The following is a 17799-nucleotide window of genomic DNA, read 5'->3' on the forward strand; positions in this document are numbered from 1 at the left end:
TTATCACCCTCACCTTATCCTCCTTCCACCTATCGCATTTCCAATGCCCCTCCTCCAAGCCCCTCCTCCCTACCTTTTATCTTAGCCTGCTTGGCACACTTTCCTCATTCCTGAAGAAGGGCTCGTGACCGAAACGTCGATTCTCCTGCTCCTTGGATGCTGCCTGACCTGCTGCGCTTTTCCAGCAACACATTTTCAGCTCTGCCATATAGTGCCATTTTTTTCAATATTAGCCACACGAAGGGTTTCCTATGGGTGCTCCGATTTCCTCCCACAGTCCGACAATGTGCAGGTTAGGTGATTTGGCCATGCTAAATTACCCGTAGTATTCAGGGATGTGTAGGTTAGGTGCATCAGTGAGGAGAAATGTCATGTAATAGGGTAGGTGAATGGGTCTGGGTGGGTTACTCTTCAGAGGGTCAGTTTGGACTTGTTGGGCCAAATGGCCTGTTTCCACACTGTAGGGATTTGTTTTTGTAAAAAAAAGTTGTTTGAAGTCTTTTTATGTTCCTAATTCTAATTTTCCATAGACACTGAAGAAGTCAGTGTTCAAATGCAACAAGATCTGAATATCCAGACTTGGGCTGACAAGTGGCAAGTAACATGCATGCCACACAAATGGCAGGCAATGACCGTGTCCAATAAACGACAATCTAATAATTGTGCCTCGACATTCAATGGTGTTATCATACTGAATTCCCCACTATCAACATCCTGGGGGTTACCATTGACCAGAAACTCAACTGGACTCGCACTTAAACACCGTGGCTACAAGAACAGGAAGGAGGCTTTGAATACTATTGTGAGTAACTCACTTCCTGTCTCCACAAATCCTGTCCACCATCTACAAGGAGTGTGATGGAATATTCCCCACTAGCCTGGATGGGTGTGGTTCCTACAACAATCAAGAAGCTTGACACCATCCGGTCAAAGTAGCGAGCTTGATTGGCACCATATCCACAAATATCCACTCTTTCCACCATCGCTTAGTAACAACAATGGGTACTGTCTATAGGATGCATGGCAGAAATTTGCCAAAGGTCCTTAGATAGCACCTTCCAATCCCATGATCATGTGCATCTGGAAGGACAGGGGTAACCGGTACATAGGAACACGACCATCTACGAAATCCCCTCTAAGCCACTCCCCGTCCTGACTTGGAAATGTACCGACATTCCTTCACTGTAACTGGATCAAAATCCTGGAATTCCCTCCCTAATGGCATTGTGGGTTGACCTGCAGCATGTGAACTGCAGCATTTCAAGAGGCAGCTTACCACCATCTTCTCAATGGTAACTATGGATAGGCAAGAAATGGCGGCCAGCCAGCAATGCCCACGTCACACGAGTGAATTTTAAAAAAATCCTCTGGTTCTCTGCTTCACAAATCATTTGAGTATCATTGTGCCATAAAATAGTTACAGCACTGAAGGAAATCAGTCAGCCAATCATTTCAGTGATGTATCTCTGCAAGAACAGTTCATCTAGTGCCACTGTTCCCACTTTTCTGCTGTAGTCCTCTTTCTTCCTCTTTATGATGTAATTCCCTTTTGACAGCTGCAATTTAATCTGTGTGTATGTTCTCAGGTTGTGGATTCCAGATCCTGACCGATGCTGCATGAAGTTTTTTTTTCAAGTTACTATTGCTTATTTTATCAATTACTTTAACTTGTTGTCCTGTAGTTCTCCATCCTTCTACCAAAGGAAGTAGTTTCTTCTATCTTTTCTGTTCAGACTCTTCTTAATGTTGAATACCTCTATCAAATATCCTGTCAACCTTCCTCTTTTCTAAGGAAATCAACCTGCACTTCTCTGATCTATCTTCAGAGCTAAAGTTTTTCATTCCTGAAAGCACTCTTGTGATATTTTATGCATAATACCTTCTCATCTTTCCTAGATATGGTACACTGAGTGGCACAAAGTTCCAGTAAGGCCAGTCTTTTATAGGGGTCTATAATACCTGTTTATGAAGTCCTGGATCATGTACACTTCATTAACCACGTTCTGAACCTTTCTGCCATCTTGAATGATTTGTGCTCCTCCACCCTCTTTAGAACTGTACTCTTTGTTTTAACTTTTTTTTTCTTTAAATGGATGTGAAAATCACTGGTTATGTGAGCATTTGTTGTCCATCCCTAAAGACCCAAAAAGTGATCTGGTAGCTCCTTTTTAGAATCACTGTAGCTCGTCTAGGTACATCAGCTGCATTAGGGAGAGTGTTCCAGGATTTTGACAGTGAGCTTGGAGGAACACTACATGCCTTGAAATCCGGTTGATATGCAATTTGAAGGAAAACTTGCAAGTCATGGTATTCCCATGTGTCTATTGTTCTTGTCCATCCAGATCTAGAAGTCCTGGATTTGGAAGGAAAAAGGAACGTTGGTGAGTTGCTGCAGTGCATCTTGCAAGTGGTGCACACTACTCCACTTCATTAGTACTCTAAATGAATATCTATATAGTGGATGGGTTGCTAGGTTTCGGGGAGTCGGGAGGAGAGTTACAAACCACAGAATTCTCAGCCTTTGTTCCCAACTTATTATTACAGCCTTTTTTTTTTGCACAGACATACAACTTTTACAAGTTGCTGTGGCACCACACCTGTACACTCTGAATTAGAAAATTATCACCAGTGCCTTTGCTATTTTAAACCTAAAGTTCCTCAGTGTCCTCTAATGCATGTGATTTGGTCCTGGTGACATAGCAACTTAGTGTACAGACACCATATCCAAAACCTTCTCTTTTCAATGTTTCACCAATTAAGCATTTCCTCTTCCACTATGACTTTGGCACCATCTCCTTCCTGAGTAAATGTAGTTGCCATAGTCAATCCTACACCTCTTTTTACCACTGTTTTACTTTATATAGAATCACAGATCCCTACAATATAGAAAGAGGCCATTTGACCCATCGAATCTACACTGACCCTCCACTACCTCCTCCTCCCCCTTCCCCTCCCTCCTATAACCCTGCATTTAGCATGGCCAAAGCACTTCAACTGCACAACTTTCCCTGGTCTTGTAAGGCAGCAGTGTTAACCATTATGATACCATTCTGCCCAATTCCTGGTATTTCAGCTTTTCAATTAACTTTGTCTTGTCATTGCAATTGCTTTCACTGACTTAAAAACAGTATGATCTCCTATGAATGGACTAACTATTATAAGTAGACAAAATCTATATCACCACATATGGAAGTCCCTTGATGAAACATTGCAGTGGTCCAATAGAACCTTGCTGCATTTTATGGCAGTGTTTTCAGTAGCAAGAAAAATTGGAGGCAATTTGGTTGATTTATTGTATTTGTAGAATGAATGGCATTTTGCAAATTGAAGATTTGCTATCTTTAAATAAAAACATTTGGATGAAAATCTCTTCATGGTAATGTACAAAAGTTGTATTATTAACAAGTGGTTATGTATGAGCCCTACTTAGCTGAGCATTTTTGATTTTAAAACATAGTGATTAATTTTTAATACTTAATAATAGGTCATATGGTTGTGGCCATGGATGAAAGTTGTAATATTGGTGTTTAACCAATTGTACAATTGACTTGGTACAGAAAAACTTAATGCATTCCTTTTTCAGTTATCAGGGAGCTAAATTACACTTGCAAAGACAAAGAGTTTTAGGAAAGCACAAACATCAATCACTCACTTAAATGATCTTTTCTGAAATCTTTTCTTGTTTCAATGCGTGTGTTACTCTAAAATAATTAACTTCTCAATTATGCCATTAATACAATTCAGCTGTTGCAATGAGCATAGCAACTACACTATGATGGTGATTGCCTGGAGGATAAAGTTCATGTGTTGAAGATTCATAAGAGACAAAGTCGCTTGTTTTTTTTTCTCTTCAGCACTGGATCTTAGATAAATGTATATGCCCATAGAATACTTAGGATTACCTTTTAATGTTGGCTGTGAGTCTCTTGCCATACCTTTTATATTTGCTTCTCTTATTTTTTTTTATTCGATTTCCCTACAAACCACATTCCATGAGAACCACTTGTCTGTGCTGGAAATACTTAACATCTGTCAGTATTCTTGGAGAGAGAGAATGTGTTTCCATTTCAGAATCTTCCAACATGACTTTTAAAAAAAAGGTATTTAACAATTTAAATGCAGACAAGGGAGAGAGGGTAGAATAAAATGGAAGGACTGTGATAAGGTGAGCGAATTTAAATGACTAAAGGGATGATGATGTAAGGTAAAATGAGAGTAATGATCCATTATACAAACAAAAGATAGATCTAAAAGAGATGAAAATGGGGAAGATAGAATTGTCACCACCACTCACTTTAAAAAAAAGTCAGCAGAAGTATAATGCATGCTTCTAGACTCGCTCAGCCCTTCCAGCATTTTCTGCTTTCATTCATTTCCCAGCATCTGTCATACTTTGTTGTTGTAGCCTATACTGAACTTTTGAGATGTGACAATAAAATTGCTTGTCAAGCTTTGCAAATTTCATGTTAGATTTTGCATCAGTTTTTTAAAGACTTTATGGATTTTTCCTTTTCTAAAACCTCCACATTTATGACATGTTCCTGGTCTCTCTTTTACATGGAATTAAAGGTATTTTTGGCTGGTGTTTAGAAAAGAGGAAGCTTTTAGAAGTGTTATGATCTTGGATCAAAATGCCAAATTTAAGTTGCAATATGGTTCGGAACCAGAAACCTTTCTTAAAACAAATTTTGAGAACCCTGGTGCTTAAGAGAATAAAATCACAAGATTCTATGGTTTTGAACAAACAACAAAAGACTTCATATATGATGTTGGAAAAGTAAAGCAATCTACAATATTTACACTTTATATCTTAAATTCCAGAAAACAATTTGAGGCAAGGATGAGTAAAAGTACAAACTCTAATCGAAAACCTGACAGAGCTCACAAAATAGCGAGTTTGGTCAAAACAGATCTCGTGGGTTCTTCAGCAACCCACCCCTAGACACCAGTGACACTATAGGTAATCAAATTTCAACAAAATTTACAATGGATTCCAGTTTCTTCTCTTTGGGACACAGCTTCAGAACTCCCTCGATAGCTACTCCATCCTGGACTGTCTAAATGATTTGGAGATGCCGTTGTTGAACTGGGTGTACAAAGTTAAAAATCACACAACACCAGGTTTTGGTCCAACAGGTTTATTTGGAAGCACGAGCTTTTGTGGTGCTGCTTCTTCATCAGGTGATTGTGGTTAACCACCTGATGAAGGAGCAGTGCTCCAAAAGCTACTGCTTTCAAATAAACCTGTTGGACTATAACTTGGTGTTGTATGATTTTTAACTTTGTCTAAATTATGACTCAATTTCTGGTATTTCTTCCTGCAATCAGGGCCACACTTTTCAGGAATCAAGAAACTGCACTCCAGCTCCGATTCATACGTACATTTCAGCTTGAATGCAGACAGCTAGCTTCACCATATTTGTAATTTCCCCACATTTGTCTGAGTTCTAATCCTACTAAACTGCAAGAAGGATTCTTTCCCATTTGCTCTTAGCTGCATTGAGCTATTAATGGCATATGGCATCTTCTGAGCTCCAAAAGAATGGAAGTCTTTTCCTGAGCCTGAACTCTAATTCTTACTTGCAACCCACAGCTCGCCAGACTATTCTTGACTTTTAAGAACTCAGCACTTTCTCAAGTGGGGCCTGTTCTCCCTGTTTTTCAGTAACGGACTGATGGGTAGCCCAAACATAGCCCAGCATAGTTTTGAGGAAAGGTCACTGGACCTGAAATGTTAACTCTGATTTCTCTCCGCCAATGCTGCCAAACCTGCTGAGTTTGTCCAGCAATTTGTTTTTGTTTCCAAACATAGCAACCTTCTTTTCTGACTGCCTTCATGCAACTGCTTAAAATTCACTGTTCAGAAACTGCTTGACTTTTCTGAGTTGCCTATTGAAGACCTTGCAAAAAGCTTTGTTCTGAGATAGCGTTGAATATTTTGAAATAAAAAAAAGGAAACCAATTGGAACTTCCTGTTGCCTGAATATTACAAGTCACATTTTTTTTTGTTTTTGTTTTTGTTCATTCATAGGGTGTAGATGCATCAGCTAGGCCAGCATTTATTACCCAGCCTTAACTACCCTGGAGAAGTTGGTGAGCTGCTTTCATGAACCATTGCAGGACTTAATGTAGATGTACGTATAATGCTCAAGATTAGAGTGGTGCTGGAAAAGCACAGCAGGTCAGGCAGCATCCGAGGAGCAGGAAAATCAACGTTTCCAAGGCCCCAAGGGAGCCTTCCACATCCATCAAAGTTTCACCTGCACTTCCACAAATGTTATTTGTTATATCTGTTGCTCCCAATGCGATCTCCTCTACATTGGGGAGACTGGACGCCTTCTCGCAGAGTGCTTAAGGAAACATCTCCGGGACACCCGCACCAATGAACACCACTCCCCAAGGACGAACATTTCAACTCCCCCTCCCAGACTGCTGAGGACTTGCAGGTCCTGGGCCTCCTCCACTGCCACTCCCTCACCATCCGACGCCTGGAGGAAAAACATCTCATCTTCCACCTCAGAACCCTTCAACCCCAGGGCATCAATGTGAACTTAACAGGTTTTCTCATTTTCCCTCCCCCCATCTTACCCCAATTCCAAACTTCCAGGTCAGCACTATCCTCATGACCTGCCCCACCTGTCAGTCTTCCTTTCCACCTATCCGCTCCACCCTCCTCTCCGACCTATCACCTGTACCCCCACCTCCATCCATATTGCACTCTCAACTAACCTCTCCCCAGCCCCACCCTCTCCCATTTATCTCTCCACCCTGAGGCTTCTAGCCTCATAAAAAAAGGAAACGTTGATTTTCCTGCTTCTCGGATGCTGCCTGACCTGCTATGCATTTCCAGCACCACTCTAATCTTGACTCTAATCTCCAGCAACTGCAGTTCTTACTTTTGCCTCGTACGTTTAATGCTGTCAGGAAGAGAGTTCTTGGATTTTGGTCTAGTGATAGTAAAGAAATGACAATATAGTTCCAAATCAGCTCAGTGTGTAGCTTGGAGGGGAACTTGCAAGAGGTAATGTTCCCACTCATCTTCTGCCCTTGTCCTTCTAGGTGGTAAAGGTTGTGGGTTTGGAAGATGTAGAAGGTGCCTTGGTGAATTTCTGCCATGCATCTTTTAGATGGTTTACATCATCAGTGATGAAGGGAATGAATGTTGTTATGATCGATGGGGTGCCAATCAAGGAGGCGACTTTGTCCTGGATGTTGTCAAGCTTCTTGTGTTGTTGGACCTGCTCCCATCTAGGGAATTAGAGAAAATTCAGACAAGTACTTTGTAACTGGTAGACAAGTTAGGATTCACACACTGCAGAATTTCTAAACTTTAATCTGCTGTTGTAACTATAGGATTTTAAGTGGCTTGTCCAGTCCAGGATCTTGTCAACAGTAACCCTAGGATCGTTGATGGTGGGGAGTTTGGCAATGATGAGTGCGATTTAACATCAAGGGACAATGGTTACATTGTCTCTTGTTGAAGATGGTCATTGCCTAGCATGGATGTTACTTGGCACTTATCAGCCCAAGCTTGAATGTTGTCAGGCTTGCTTCATATGGACAAAGACTACATCCGCATCTGAGGAATCCTGAATGGTGCTGAAAATTGTGTAAACATCCCCACATCTGTTGTATTTTGAGGCGCAGGAGTATAATTCGGCCATTCAAGCCATTGAGTTTGCTCTGCCATTCAATGAGATCATGACTAATCTGACAATCCTCGACTCCACTTCGCTGTTACTTTCCCTATAGTCCATGATTCCCTTACTGATCAAACATCAGCCATGAATATCCTTAATGCCCTCTCTCCAGCAAATAATTCCACAAATTCATTTGTCTGAGACAATCCCTCCTCATCTCTGTCTTAAACACTCCAAAACTTTGGGCAATTATTAATTAGCTTAATGTATGGTACCCTAAGGTAGCCAAATATGTTACATCCACTGCTTTCCCTGTATCAATCTTGCTTGCTATCACCTCAAAGAAATCTCGTACATTTGTTAGGCATGATTCCCTCTTCACGAAGTCATGCTGACTGTGCTTAATCATATTATTTATTTGTAAATGCTCTAATGTTATATCCTGAAGATTATTGATGAAGTAGCTTAAGATTCTTAGGTGTATGAAATTAGAATGCCTCATGGGCCCTCTTGTGGTGCAGTGGTAGTGTCCTTACCCTGAATCGTGAGACCTGGGTTCAAGTCCCACCTACTGTAGAAGTATGTAATAACATCTCTGAACAGGTTGATTAGAAAATAGATTATTAAAAAGTTTTTTTTTAATTTACGTCATGAATAACTAATTTTGAGTTGCTTGATCTGTTTGAAGTCTGTAACATACAGCATAGTGGTAGTGCAAAATGAATACATATCACTGTATTAAAATGTATTTTTATTTTGGCATGGTTTGCTGGCAACAACTTATTCAAGCAGCACTGCTTCCATTTTCATTTCAGCTCAGTTACTGTGCATGTTTTAAGAAATGTGGTGAAACTGTGCATGTTCTGCATTATTTTTAAATCACCCTACTGCTTCACTTACCAATTCTTCAGATACCCTCACTCCTCGCCATACCATTTCTCACTCTTTCTCAATCTTTGCCTCTCTCAACCTTTCCTAACTTTTCCTGGTTGCGACTTCCCTTTCCTAGCCCCATCTACTGCTTTTCACTTTTGTCTCCTGTCAGCAAGAACTTGGAGGAAGGAAGTGAGAGGGAAACAGCAAGAGAGTTGAGAGCAGGAAGAAGTGAGGAGCTCGGAAGAGGTAATCAGTGAGCAATAAAGAGTTGAAGATGGAAATGGCAAGCAAAACAGCAAGTGGGAGGAAGTAAAGGTAGGGGGAAGCAGTGAGCTGGACTGTTAAGAGTGACAAACACTGAAGGGGTGGAAGCTAGAACTATGGCTTGCTGGAAGTAGATAGCAATGAGAGAGGAATGCAAAAGTAGATGAACAAGAATCATAAATTAGGAAGGTGATGTTGGAGTGGTTACTTTCAATAAGTTTTTAATGTGTAAAAATAATACAGGTCTGAAACACATCCCACCCTTGTATGCTTTCCTACAGGGAAATGATTAACAACTGTGTTTTCAACACACATTAGGAACATTAAATCTGTGTTAGTTGTATTTTCTGCTTTGCAGGCACTAATAATAGTTAAATTCACTTTCTATCTTCTATATTGTATGTTCACCTTCCAGTTATAGTTTAAATTTTTTTTTTTGTTTTCTATGAATCTGTCAGCTGTGGACTTTCCTTCGCCCTGATGTAACACTGAATGGTCGAATTAGCAAACAATGGTGTGAAATAGGTTTCCAAGGTGATGACCCAAAGACTGACTTCAGAGGAATGGGGATGTTGGGGCTATATAACTTAGTGTAAGTATAAATTATAAGCTATAGCTTTAAAAAGAAATCTGATTTATCTCCTCACCTGCTTAGTGTATGAATTATGTAAGAAATATAAATGCCCTTTCTCTTATTCAGATTTTTTGCAGAACATGACAATACAACTGCACGCCAAGTTCTTTTTGATTCTCACCAACCAAAGTACAGGTAACTTGTTCATATTTAGTCATATTCTTTATTTAGCAACGTGTTGTCATTACCATGCGCTTGTAACAATGTATAAACTCACTTGAGTCCTACATATTGTAATTAAAACATAGTAGAGTTATTTTGTGTAGATATGCAAAATTAATATTATTGAAGGTCATCTGCAAATAAAAGCCAATTGGAATATATCCCTGAAACACAGTGAACCAGACTTAAAAATGTGCTATTCATGTTCATTAAAATGTCAAGTATGAAATACAAATAAAGATGTGCATTTGATTTGTTACCCCTAACACCAAGTGGAAGGTAAAGGCTGAAATTGTCAACACCATTCATTATCTGGTAAATCTAAATGCATTTACAGCTGAAGTGATCATTTTCCTGAATAACAACTATATTACTAGCATTCATTTATGTAACATTGACAGGTTCAGTTACACCAAAGTAACTTCACTCCTGAAACGACCATTAAAAAATTGCATAAACAAAATCATATGTTTTAGGGATACCAATGCTGAGATTGTACTTGAAATGAGTTCAATTACTTGGTATATGTGTGTGTTTTCACCTACCCCAACACAAGAAAAGATAAACCTTTTTTTTTCACTAATTATTCCGAGTATGCTTTTGCCTGGTTTCTGTCTTTTGGGTTATTTTCTTCATTGCAGGTTCATACATTGTAACAATTTCATATTCATTGTCCATTGTCATATTGTTTTTATTATGGGTTTTTTTTATTTTAGGGAACTAACCAAAGAAGATGTAAGGTACTTTCTTTGTTATTCATGTGTATTTGCTTTGCATTAGTTTTTATTGTGTCATAATCCATTGAGTGATCAAACATTAGTGTTGTGCAACATTTTTTGTATGTAATAATGGAAAGGTGTCTGACTATAACAAATATAAATTCCTCAATATCAGCACCTCAGTGGCAAGAAAATTATTTCTGAGCAAATTGCTATTCAATTCTTTAATATTGTCAGTATCTCAGAACTAAAAACTACCAATCACCATACATTTATATTTCATAACAAAGTGGTTAAAAATAGACTAGGCTTTTTTAGAATGGGATGAATCATCTGATAACAACCGATTAATTTTATGTGAACAGTTACATCATTGGCTAAAATTCATGGCCATAAAATGACTGATTAATACATTCTAAAATAATATTTAATCATAAAATGCATTAAAATACACACACCAAACTGTATGGAGGCAAACTTTTGAAGTACTAGATAATTAATTGCAAAATGGAATAGTGATTCTGCTGTTTCAGGTGCTGACTCACAGGATTTTGATTTACTGATATTAAATTCATTACATAATTTTGCAAAACATAATTGATAAATTTTGATACCAGACGTGGTCCAAACTGCCTTAAATTTACTGAACCACCTTCAGTATCATTTAAACTTTTGTTACATTGCAAGCCCCTATTTGTTGCCTCTACACTCAACTATTCCATTGCACTTTTGGCTGTTCTCCCATATTCTTTCTTCCACAAAGTTGGAGTGTCCAAACCTCTGCTTCCTGTGTCATAACTTGCACAAGTACCATTTCCTTCTCACCTCTGTATTTATTGAACAGCTTTGGTTTCTTCCCAAACACAGTCTTTATTTTAAAACTCTTACCTTTATTTTCAAATCTCCCATGACCTTATCACTATCTGTCTGTCATCTCTATCAGCTCCACTATCTTTTGCGATAACTATGCCCATCTAATTTTGGCCTCTTGAGCATCTCCAATGTTTAATTTCTTCACAATTAGTAGCTGTGCTTTCAGTTGCCTCGGTTCCAAACTCTCTAATCACTTTACTAAACACCTCAGCTTCTCTATTTTGCTTCCCCCTTTAAAAGCACTCCTTAAAATCTATCTCTTTCACCAAGGTTTTGGTCATCTCACCTAATATCTGATATGTAGTTCAGTTATCATATTTATTTTATACTTGTGAAGTGCCATGGGAGGGTTCATTATGTTAAAGATGCCTTTTAAATGCAAATTGTAAAGTATAGTTATTAGAAGAGGCAATTTATTTAGTCCATGACCAACATCGAATCATACATGGTAGATCCAGTCTTCACGTTAAATAGAGACAGATAAAATCAGAAGACTTTGGAGCAGAAGCGGGCCATTCAGCCCATTGAGTCTGCTCTGCCGTTCAGTGAGATCATGGCTGACCTAACGATCCCAAACTCAACCTTCCTGCCTTTCCCCATAACCCTCGATTTACCCTCCTGATTAAGCATCTGTCTCTCTCAGCCTTGAATACATTTAATGACTTAGCCTCTCCAGCCCTCTTCAGTAAAAAAAATTCTACAGATTCACTGCACTCTGAGAGAAGAAATTCCTCCACATCTCTGTCTTAAATGGGTGACCACCTATTCTGAGATGATACCACCAAGATCTAGACACTTTCTCAAAGGGAAACAACCTTTGCACATCTCATCTATCAAGACCCCACGAATCCTGTATGTTTCAGTAAGGTCACCTCTAATTCTTCTACAATCCAATGCTTACAAGCCCAATGGACACCCCCTGCCCTCATACAAAAAACGTTCCATTCTAGGGATCAATCTAATGAACCTTGTCTGGACTGTCCTCAATGCCAGTACATCTTTCTCTAACAAGGGTCCAGAACAGTGCACAGCTATGGCCTGACTGGTTGCAAGACCTCCCTATGCTTACACTCCATTCCCATTGAATTAAAAAGTTTATTTTTGTGTGATTTCATTGCTACCTGCTGGATCCCCATATCGCCTCACACGTAGTTACATCTTCCTGTACTGATCCCAAACCAAATCTGAAGTACCTGGCTGAAGGGAAGCAAGGGCCTTCTGGAGCCTAGTGTCCAGGTAACTTTCCTGCTCCTTGATGCATTGCAGTATCTGAGCGTTGGACTCTAGTTCATAACTTTGTACCAAAATTCTGAGAGCTGCAAACACCTAATACATATGTGATAGGGTTAGTCATTTTACAATTGCAACATCTGCCCTTCCATTTTTATTTTGTTTTTGTTTAACCAATTAGGTTTCAAATTTAGACTATCATTCAACTCCTATTCATTGGGTTATAACTGTCCATACAGTAATTATTTTAGGTGTTAAAATTTAGAACTTTGAGGCTGAATTTCCCAAACATTGGCTGTCAATTCAAGGTGTTTCCTTGAGTACAAGTGAGTTTTTGAGCAATTCTCCACTACTCACCTCAGTAAGTCTGCACCATGCTCTACAACACTGCTTGTGTCCTACCTTGCATTCACCAGCAACAGAAATTCTGGCCACAGTCAGCTTCTTCTTGGACTCCTTCCGCCAGCATCATATTTGAAGCTCAGCTGCGCATCAGGTCAAATAATGACAGCCAGAAATAGATCTTCACCATATATGTAGTAGAAAGGAAACAAAACAGAACAGTTTCTGAGGCATGTGGCATGAATAACATTTCATTTTAGAATATCACATTTATAAATACATTGGCACTTTAAATCACCACCTTTTTAATTGACTGACAGTAGAGTTACCAATATACGAATGAAGCTTCAGAAGCTATCTTTAGCACCACTACTCATTCCCTGTTCCCATTGGAGTATAACATCTTGTCAGCATTGAAAATGTGGGCATCACATGTGGAATAGGGTTCAAATGGTCGTTGTAGTTAACTTCTGTGAAATAACAGCAAAAATGAAGAATGAACAAACAAAAATGTTGCATTTGCTTCTGGGACTAAATGAGGACTGTTTGCCTTTTAAGCAAGAACACATTTATAAGCAATGGATGATGACTTCACCCAGCACTAATCTGTTGGGAACAGAAATCCTATCTACCTTATTGAGCCTCTTGCTGCATCACTCTATCATGGTTAAAGTGTTTTTTTTTCTGTTCACTGTCATCCTCCAACTTTTTTTCCCCCTCTTTGAAAGACTGCTGCTGCTCTCAAGCTCTTCAGCAACAACCATGTCCCTTCTGTGCCTTCACCAATCGAGCAGAGCACTGCATGCTTGGATTATGTGCGTGGGTTTCCTCCAGGTGCTCCGGTTTCCTCCCATAGTCCAAAAATGTGCAGGTTAGGTGAATTGGCCATGTTAAATTGCCCGTAGTGTTAGGTGCAGGGGTATATGTAGGGGAATGGGTCTGGGTGGGTGCACCTCGGCGGATCGGTGTGTACTTGTTGGGCCGAAGGGCCTGTTTCCACACTAAGTAATCTAATCACATTTTGCCCCCAGCCCAATCCATGCATTGGAACATCATCAGGAGACCTGGTTCTGCTTCACCATCACCCTGGTGGAAGAATAGGCTGCATCACCATCACCCTGGTGGAAGAATAGGCTGCATTGTATCATGTCCAGTTCAGTCAGGGGTTGTACAACAGAATCATCAGCCACAATTATAGTGGGTAGTCCTTGTTTCCCAGCAGCCATCCTTGTCAGGCATCCAGGCTTTGAAATGAAGCAGGAACCTGAGCATTCTCAATGATACAGGTGACATTGGCAGCTTCCAGGGCATGTATTGCAGACATCTAAGATGTGGTACTGATGATTACTTGATGACTTGGACATTGATTAGATGGAACCCTTTTTTTGTTGATGAAGTTAGCTGTGTTTTGATATGGTGCTCTGAACACTGTATTGCACCTTGGGGTAATCATAACTATGTTGGCAAAGCCGCCTATAGAGGCTGCAGCACTGACATAGGGAGAGGAGATGAAGCAATGTGGTCTTGGACAAATACCTTTTATACATTTGTAGTTTGTAGATTGAGAGATCCTGCACAAATCCCCAGTGGATCCTTGGAAGCAGTCAGTTGCTTTAAGAACTTATGCAGCTCTCACTTTGTCAGCCACTAGTGTAGGATAATCACCAAACGTTTCAGATTGCAAGTCCTGCTCCAGCAAAGGTCACTTTTCTGTAATGGTTTCCCAAGACATTCTCATTTTTTGGCAATGTTCTGTCTCTCCAATGTGGAAGAAATAACTGGGCCTCCAGTATTTCAACATCCTGAGGAGATTTACATTTGTAACCTCATGTGGAGGTTGTTTGGCAGCTGCTATAAGTTACTGCAAGTCCTGGGCTTGATGATCCATTCATTCCTCCTCAATTTCTTGGTACCTTTGTTGTGCAGCAGTCACAGTGACGACAAATCCTCCTGTTGCTACATCCATTCATGATGGTTTCAAAGAGTCTGAGTGAGGTATATCAGCAGAAAACAGCTTCTTAGTAATGTGAGCAGACAGCATTTTGCATCTCTCCGAAATGACAGTTTACCATAGTCCACGAAACAGTGGGACATGAGGATTCCAACAAGGAGGGCCATGGACTGTCTATATGTCGATCTTTGACATTGTATATCTTGTTCTAATGCATGCAGCACAAGCAATGTGAATGAAATGTGGTAGAATTACTTGACGCCCACCCCAACATCACCCAAGAAAAGACAGCTTGTACATAAAAGAATGTTGTCAAATACTTAGTTAAAGGTGAGAGCACCATGTCCTGTGCACCCTTTGAGACCTTGAATTGTCTTTGAGTTGTGATCCACAGATTACACCTCCGGTGATTACTTTTGCTTCACAGAGATGACTACGATCGATTTGTAATGATCAGTGACATGATCAGGATTGTTTGTGACCGAGATATGTATTTGGCATAGTTGGTCACTGCATGTAATTCGCATGCAGAATTCTACGATTACAGATATCACTAATCTGTACTCTCAGTGCTTGATTAATGCAACTGCCCCTTGAAAGATCTCACAAGTACACTCACTCTCCCCCTCATTTTAAAAAAAAACTTACTCTGCCCACTCCAGGTGTGGTGGCAGCTGCTTTGCACTTCCAATGCACATTTGCAATTTGAGTGAGGATAGAAGGCAAGAGTGATTTTCAGTCTCAAACAGCTTTTCCCAAATTTCAAACAGCTTTTCCCAAATCCTTCATGTTCCTTTCTTCCTTGCACCACAAATGCATTTCATCAGGTTTGAGCCTCTATATGTTCCTCAGCAACTCTTCCATTTAAGTCTCCAATTTACCTTTAAAACCCAGGCCTACAGCTTGGACAGCCCAAACATCATGATGCCTTGTTGCACCATTGAAGCCAGGATGATGCTGATTGTTGATGTCTTCCCCACACACAGCTCCCCCTTTAATTTGGAAGTGCTGCCCAATGCTCATTTGTATCCCACCTGTGTTGACGTTGCCTCCCCACCCAAAACCCTTCACAATTATCATCCACCTACATTGCAGTGTGCTGCCTCCAATCCCCATGTTTTCCACATTCGACTTCCCCAAACTTGCACACGTGGCAGTGGACCCGCTAACTCACCTTTCAGTCAACAGATCCCCAGGACCAACCACCCTCCTGACTGACTTGAAAGAACTGGCCCATCCAACTGAATGATCAGACCTTTGACTGATATCTGTGCCGCAATTAAACTGACTTACCACTAATCTTGGATTGGGTGCCCTAGACCTACAGGACTGACCATGGCCGATTCCTAAACACCCCATGCATCTGACTGACTGTGTTCAAACTCCTGCACTGAGATTGGATAATGCCTTGACTGACTGGCAACACCCTTGACAGTCCCTCTGGACTTGACTGAGTGCTTATCCCTTTAATCTTTTACACATGACCGAAGCACATGCACTGTATTTGCTGCATAAGGTGTTAGTGTTACACTGGCATAGCATAGTGCTGTCCAGCAACATAGTCGCACCTTCACTGATCATTGCTGGTAAATATCACAAGCTACCGGCTGTCTGCCAAAATGAGTCACTAAACACTGCTCTGCTTTAAATATCATTGGCTTCTTGTGCCATTTCATGAACCTGTCTATATCCTTGAGAAATTCTACAGTATTGTCACAGTTCACAATACCCCCAGGTTTTTACCTTCTGCAAATTTTGAACTTCTGTTAGGTAAGAGCACAGAACTTGGCTCTTTGAGCTTGCTCTGCCATTTAATAAAATTATGACAGATCTGATTTTGCCTCAATTCTACGTTCTTGCAATCCCAGATAATCTTTTGTCCCTTAGATGCATTAATAATCTATCTCTTGCTGCCTTAAAAATATTTAAAGATTCTGCATTCACTCTCTTTTGAGGAAAGGAATTCCAAAGGCATTCAACTCTCTGAGAGAAAAATAGTTTCCTCATCTCCTTTTTAAAATAGGCAATGATCCTTAGTTCTGGATTCTCCCACAAGAGGAAACATAGCTTCAACATCTGCCCAGTCAAGTTCCCTCAGGATCTTTTTTGTTTTAGTTAAATCACATCTGACTCTCCTATCTGCATTCCGCAGAGATCATTCCCTCCAGGACAACCTAGTCCACTCCTCCATCACACCTAACACCTCTCCCATTCCATTATAAGCCTACTGACTCCCACAGCTATCTGAACTACAGCTCTTCCCACCCTACGTCCTGTAAGGACTCTATCCCTTTCTCTCAGTTCCTTCGCCTATTCGCATTTGTTCCGATGAGGCCACTTTCCAAAGTGGTGCTCTTAATATGTGCTCCTTCTTCTCCAACCGTGGCTTCCCACCTACAGTTGTTGACGGGGCTCTCGACAGTGTGCGGTCCATCTCCAGCGCCATGACCCTCACCCCCTCCCTCCCCTCCCAGAACAAGGATAGGGTCCCTCTTGTTCTCACCTTTCACCCCACCAGCCTTCACATGCAAAGAATAATCCTCCGCCATTTTCGCCAACTCCAACACGACGCCACCACTAAACACATCTTCCCTTCCCTCCCCCATCTGCATTCCACAGAGATCCTTCCCTCCTTCCAGGACAACCTAGTCCACTCCTCCATCATACCTAACACCTCTCCCATTACACACTGCACCTTCCCATGCAATTGCAGAAGGTGCAACACCTGCCCCTTTACCTCTTCTATGCTCACCATCCAAGGCCCCAAACACTCATTTCAGATTAAGCAGCGTTTCACTTGTACCTCTTTCAATTTGGTCCATTGCATTCGTTGCTCCCAATGTGGTCTCCTCTATATCAGAGAGACAAAACGCTGACTGGGTGATTGCTTTGCTGAACACCTTCAGTCTGTATGCAGTCAGGTCCCGGACCTTCCCATGGCTTGCCACTTCAACACACAATCCTGCTCCCATGCCCACATTTCTGTCCTTGGCCTGCTACAATGTTCCAGTGAAGCTCAACGCAAACTGGAGGAACAGCATCTCATCTTCGACTAGGCACGTTACAGCCTGCCGGTCTCAACATGGAATTCAACAACTTCAGATGATA

General features: G+C 40.7%; 1 protein-coding gene across 2 annotated transcripts in view; it reads left to right on the top strand.

The window, feature by feature from the left end:
• elmod1 (ELMO/CED-12 domain containing 1) overlaps positions 1 to 17799 on the top strand; it is a 78901-nt gene that overhangs the window by 28159 nt on the left and 32943 nt on the right. The window contains exons 6-8 of one of the 2 annotated variants that reach the window (XM_043691835.1): positions 9239 to 9372; positions 9481 to 9549; positions 10293 to 10316. In XM_043691835.1, coding sequence (XP_043547770.1) covers positions 9239 to 9372; positions 9481 to 9549; positions 10293 to 10316 — 227 coding nt within the window. The remainder of the gene's footprint in view (positions 1 to 9238; positions 9373 to 9480; positions 9550 to 10292; positions 10317 to 17799) is intronic. The other variant, XM_043691836.1, reaches the window with a different exon arrangement.

This window comes from Chiloscyllium plagiosum, chromosome 6 (genome assembly GCF_004010195.1).
Source record: "Chiloscyllium plagiosum isolate BGI_BamShark_2017 chromosome 6, ASM401019v2, whole genome shotgun sequence".
NCBI lineage: Eukaryota > Metazoa > Chordata > Chondrichthyes > Orectolobiformes > Hemiscylliidae > Chiloscyllium > Chiloscyllium plagiosum.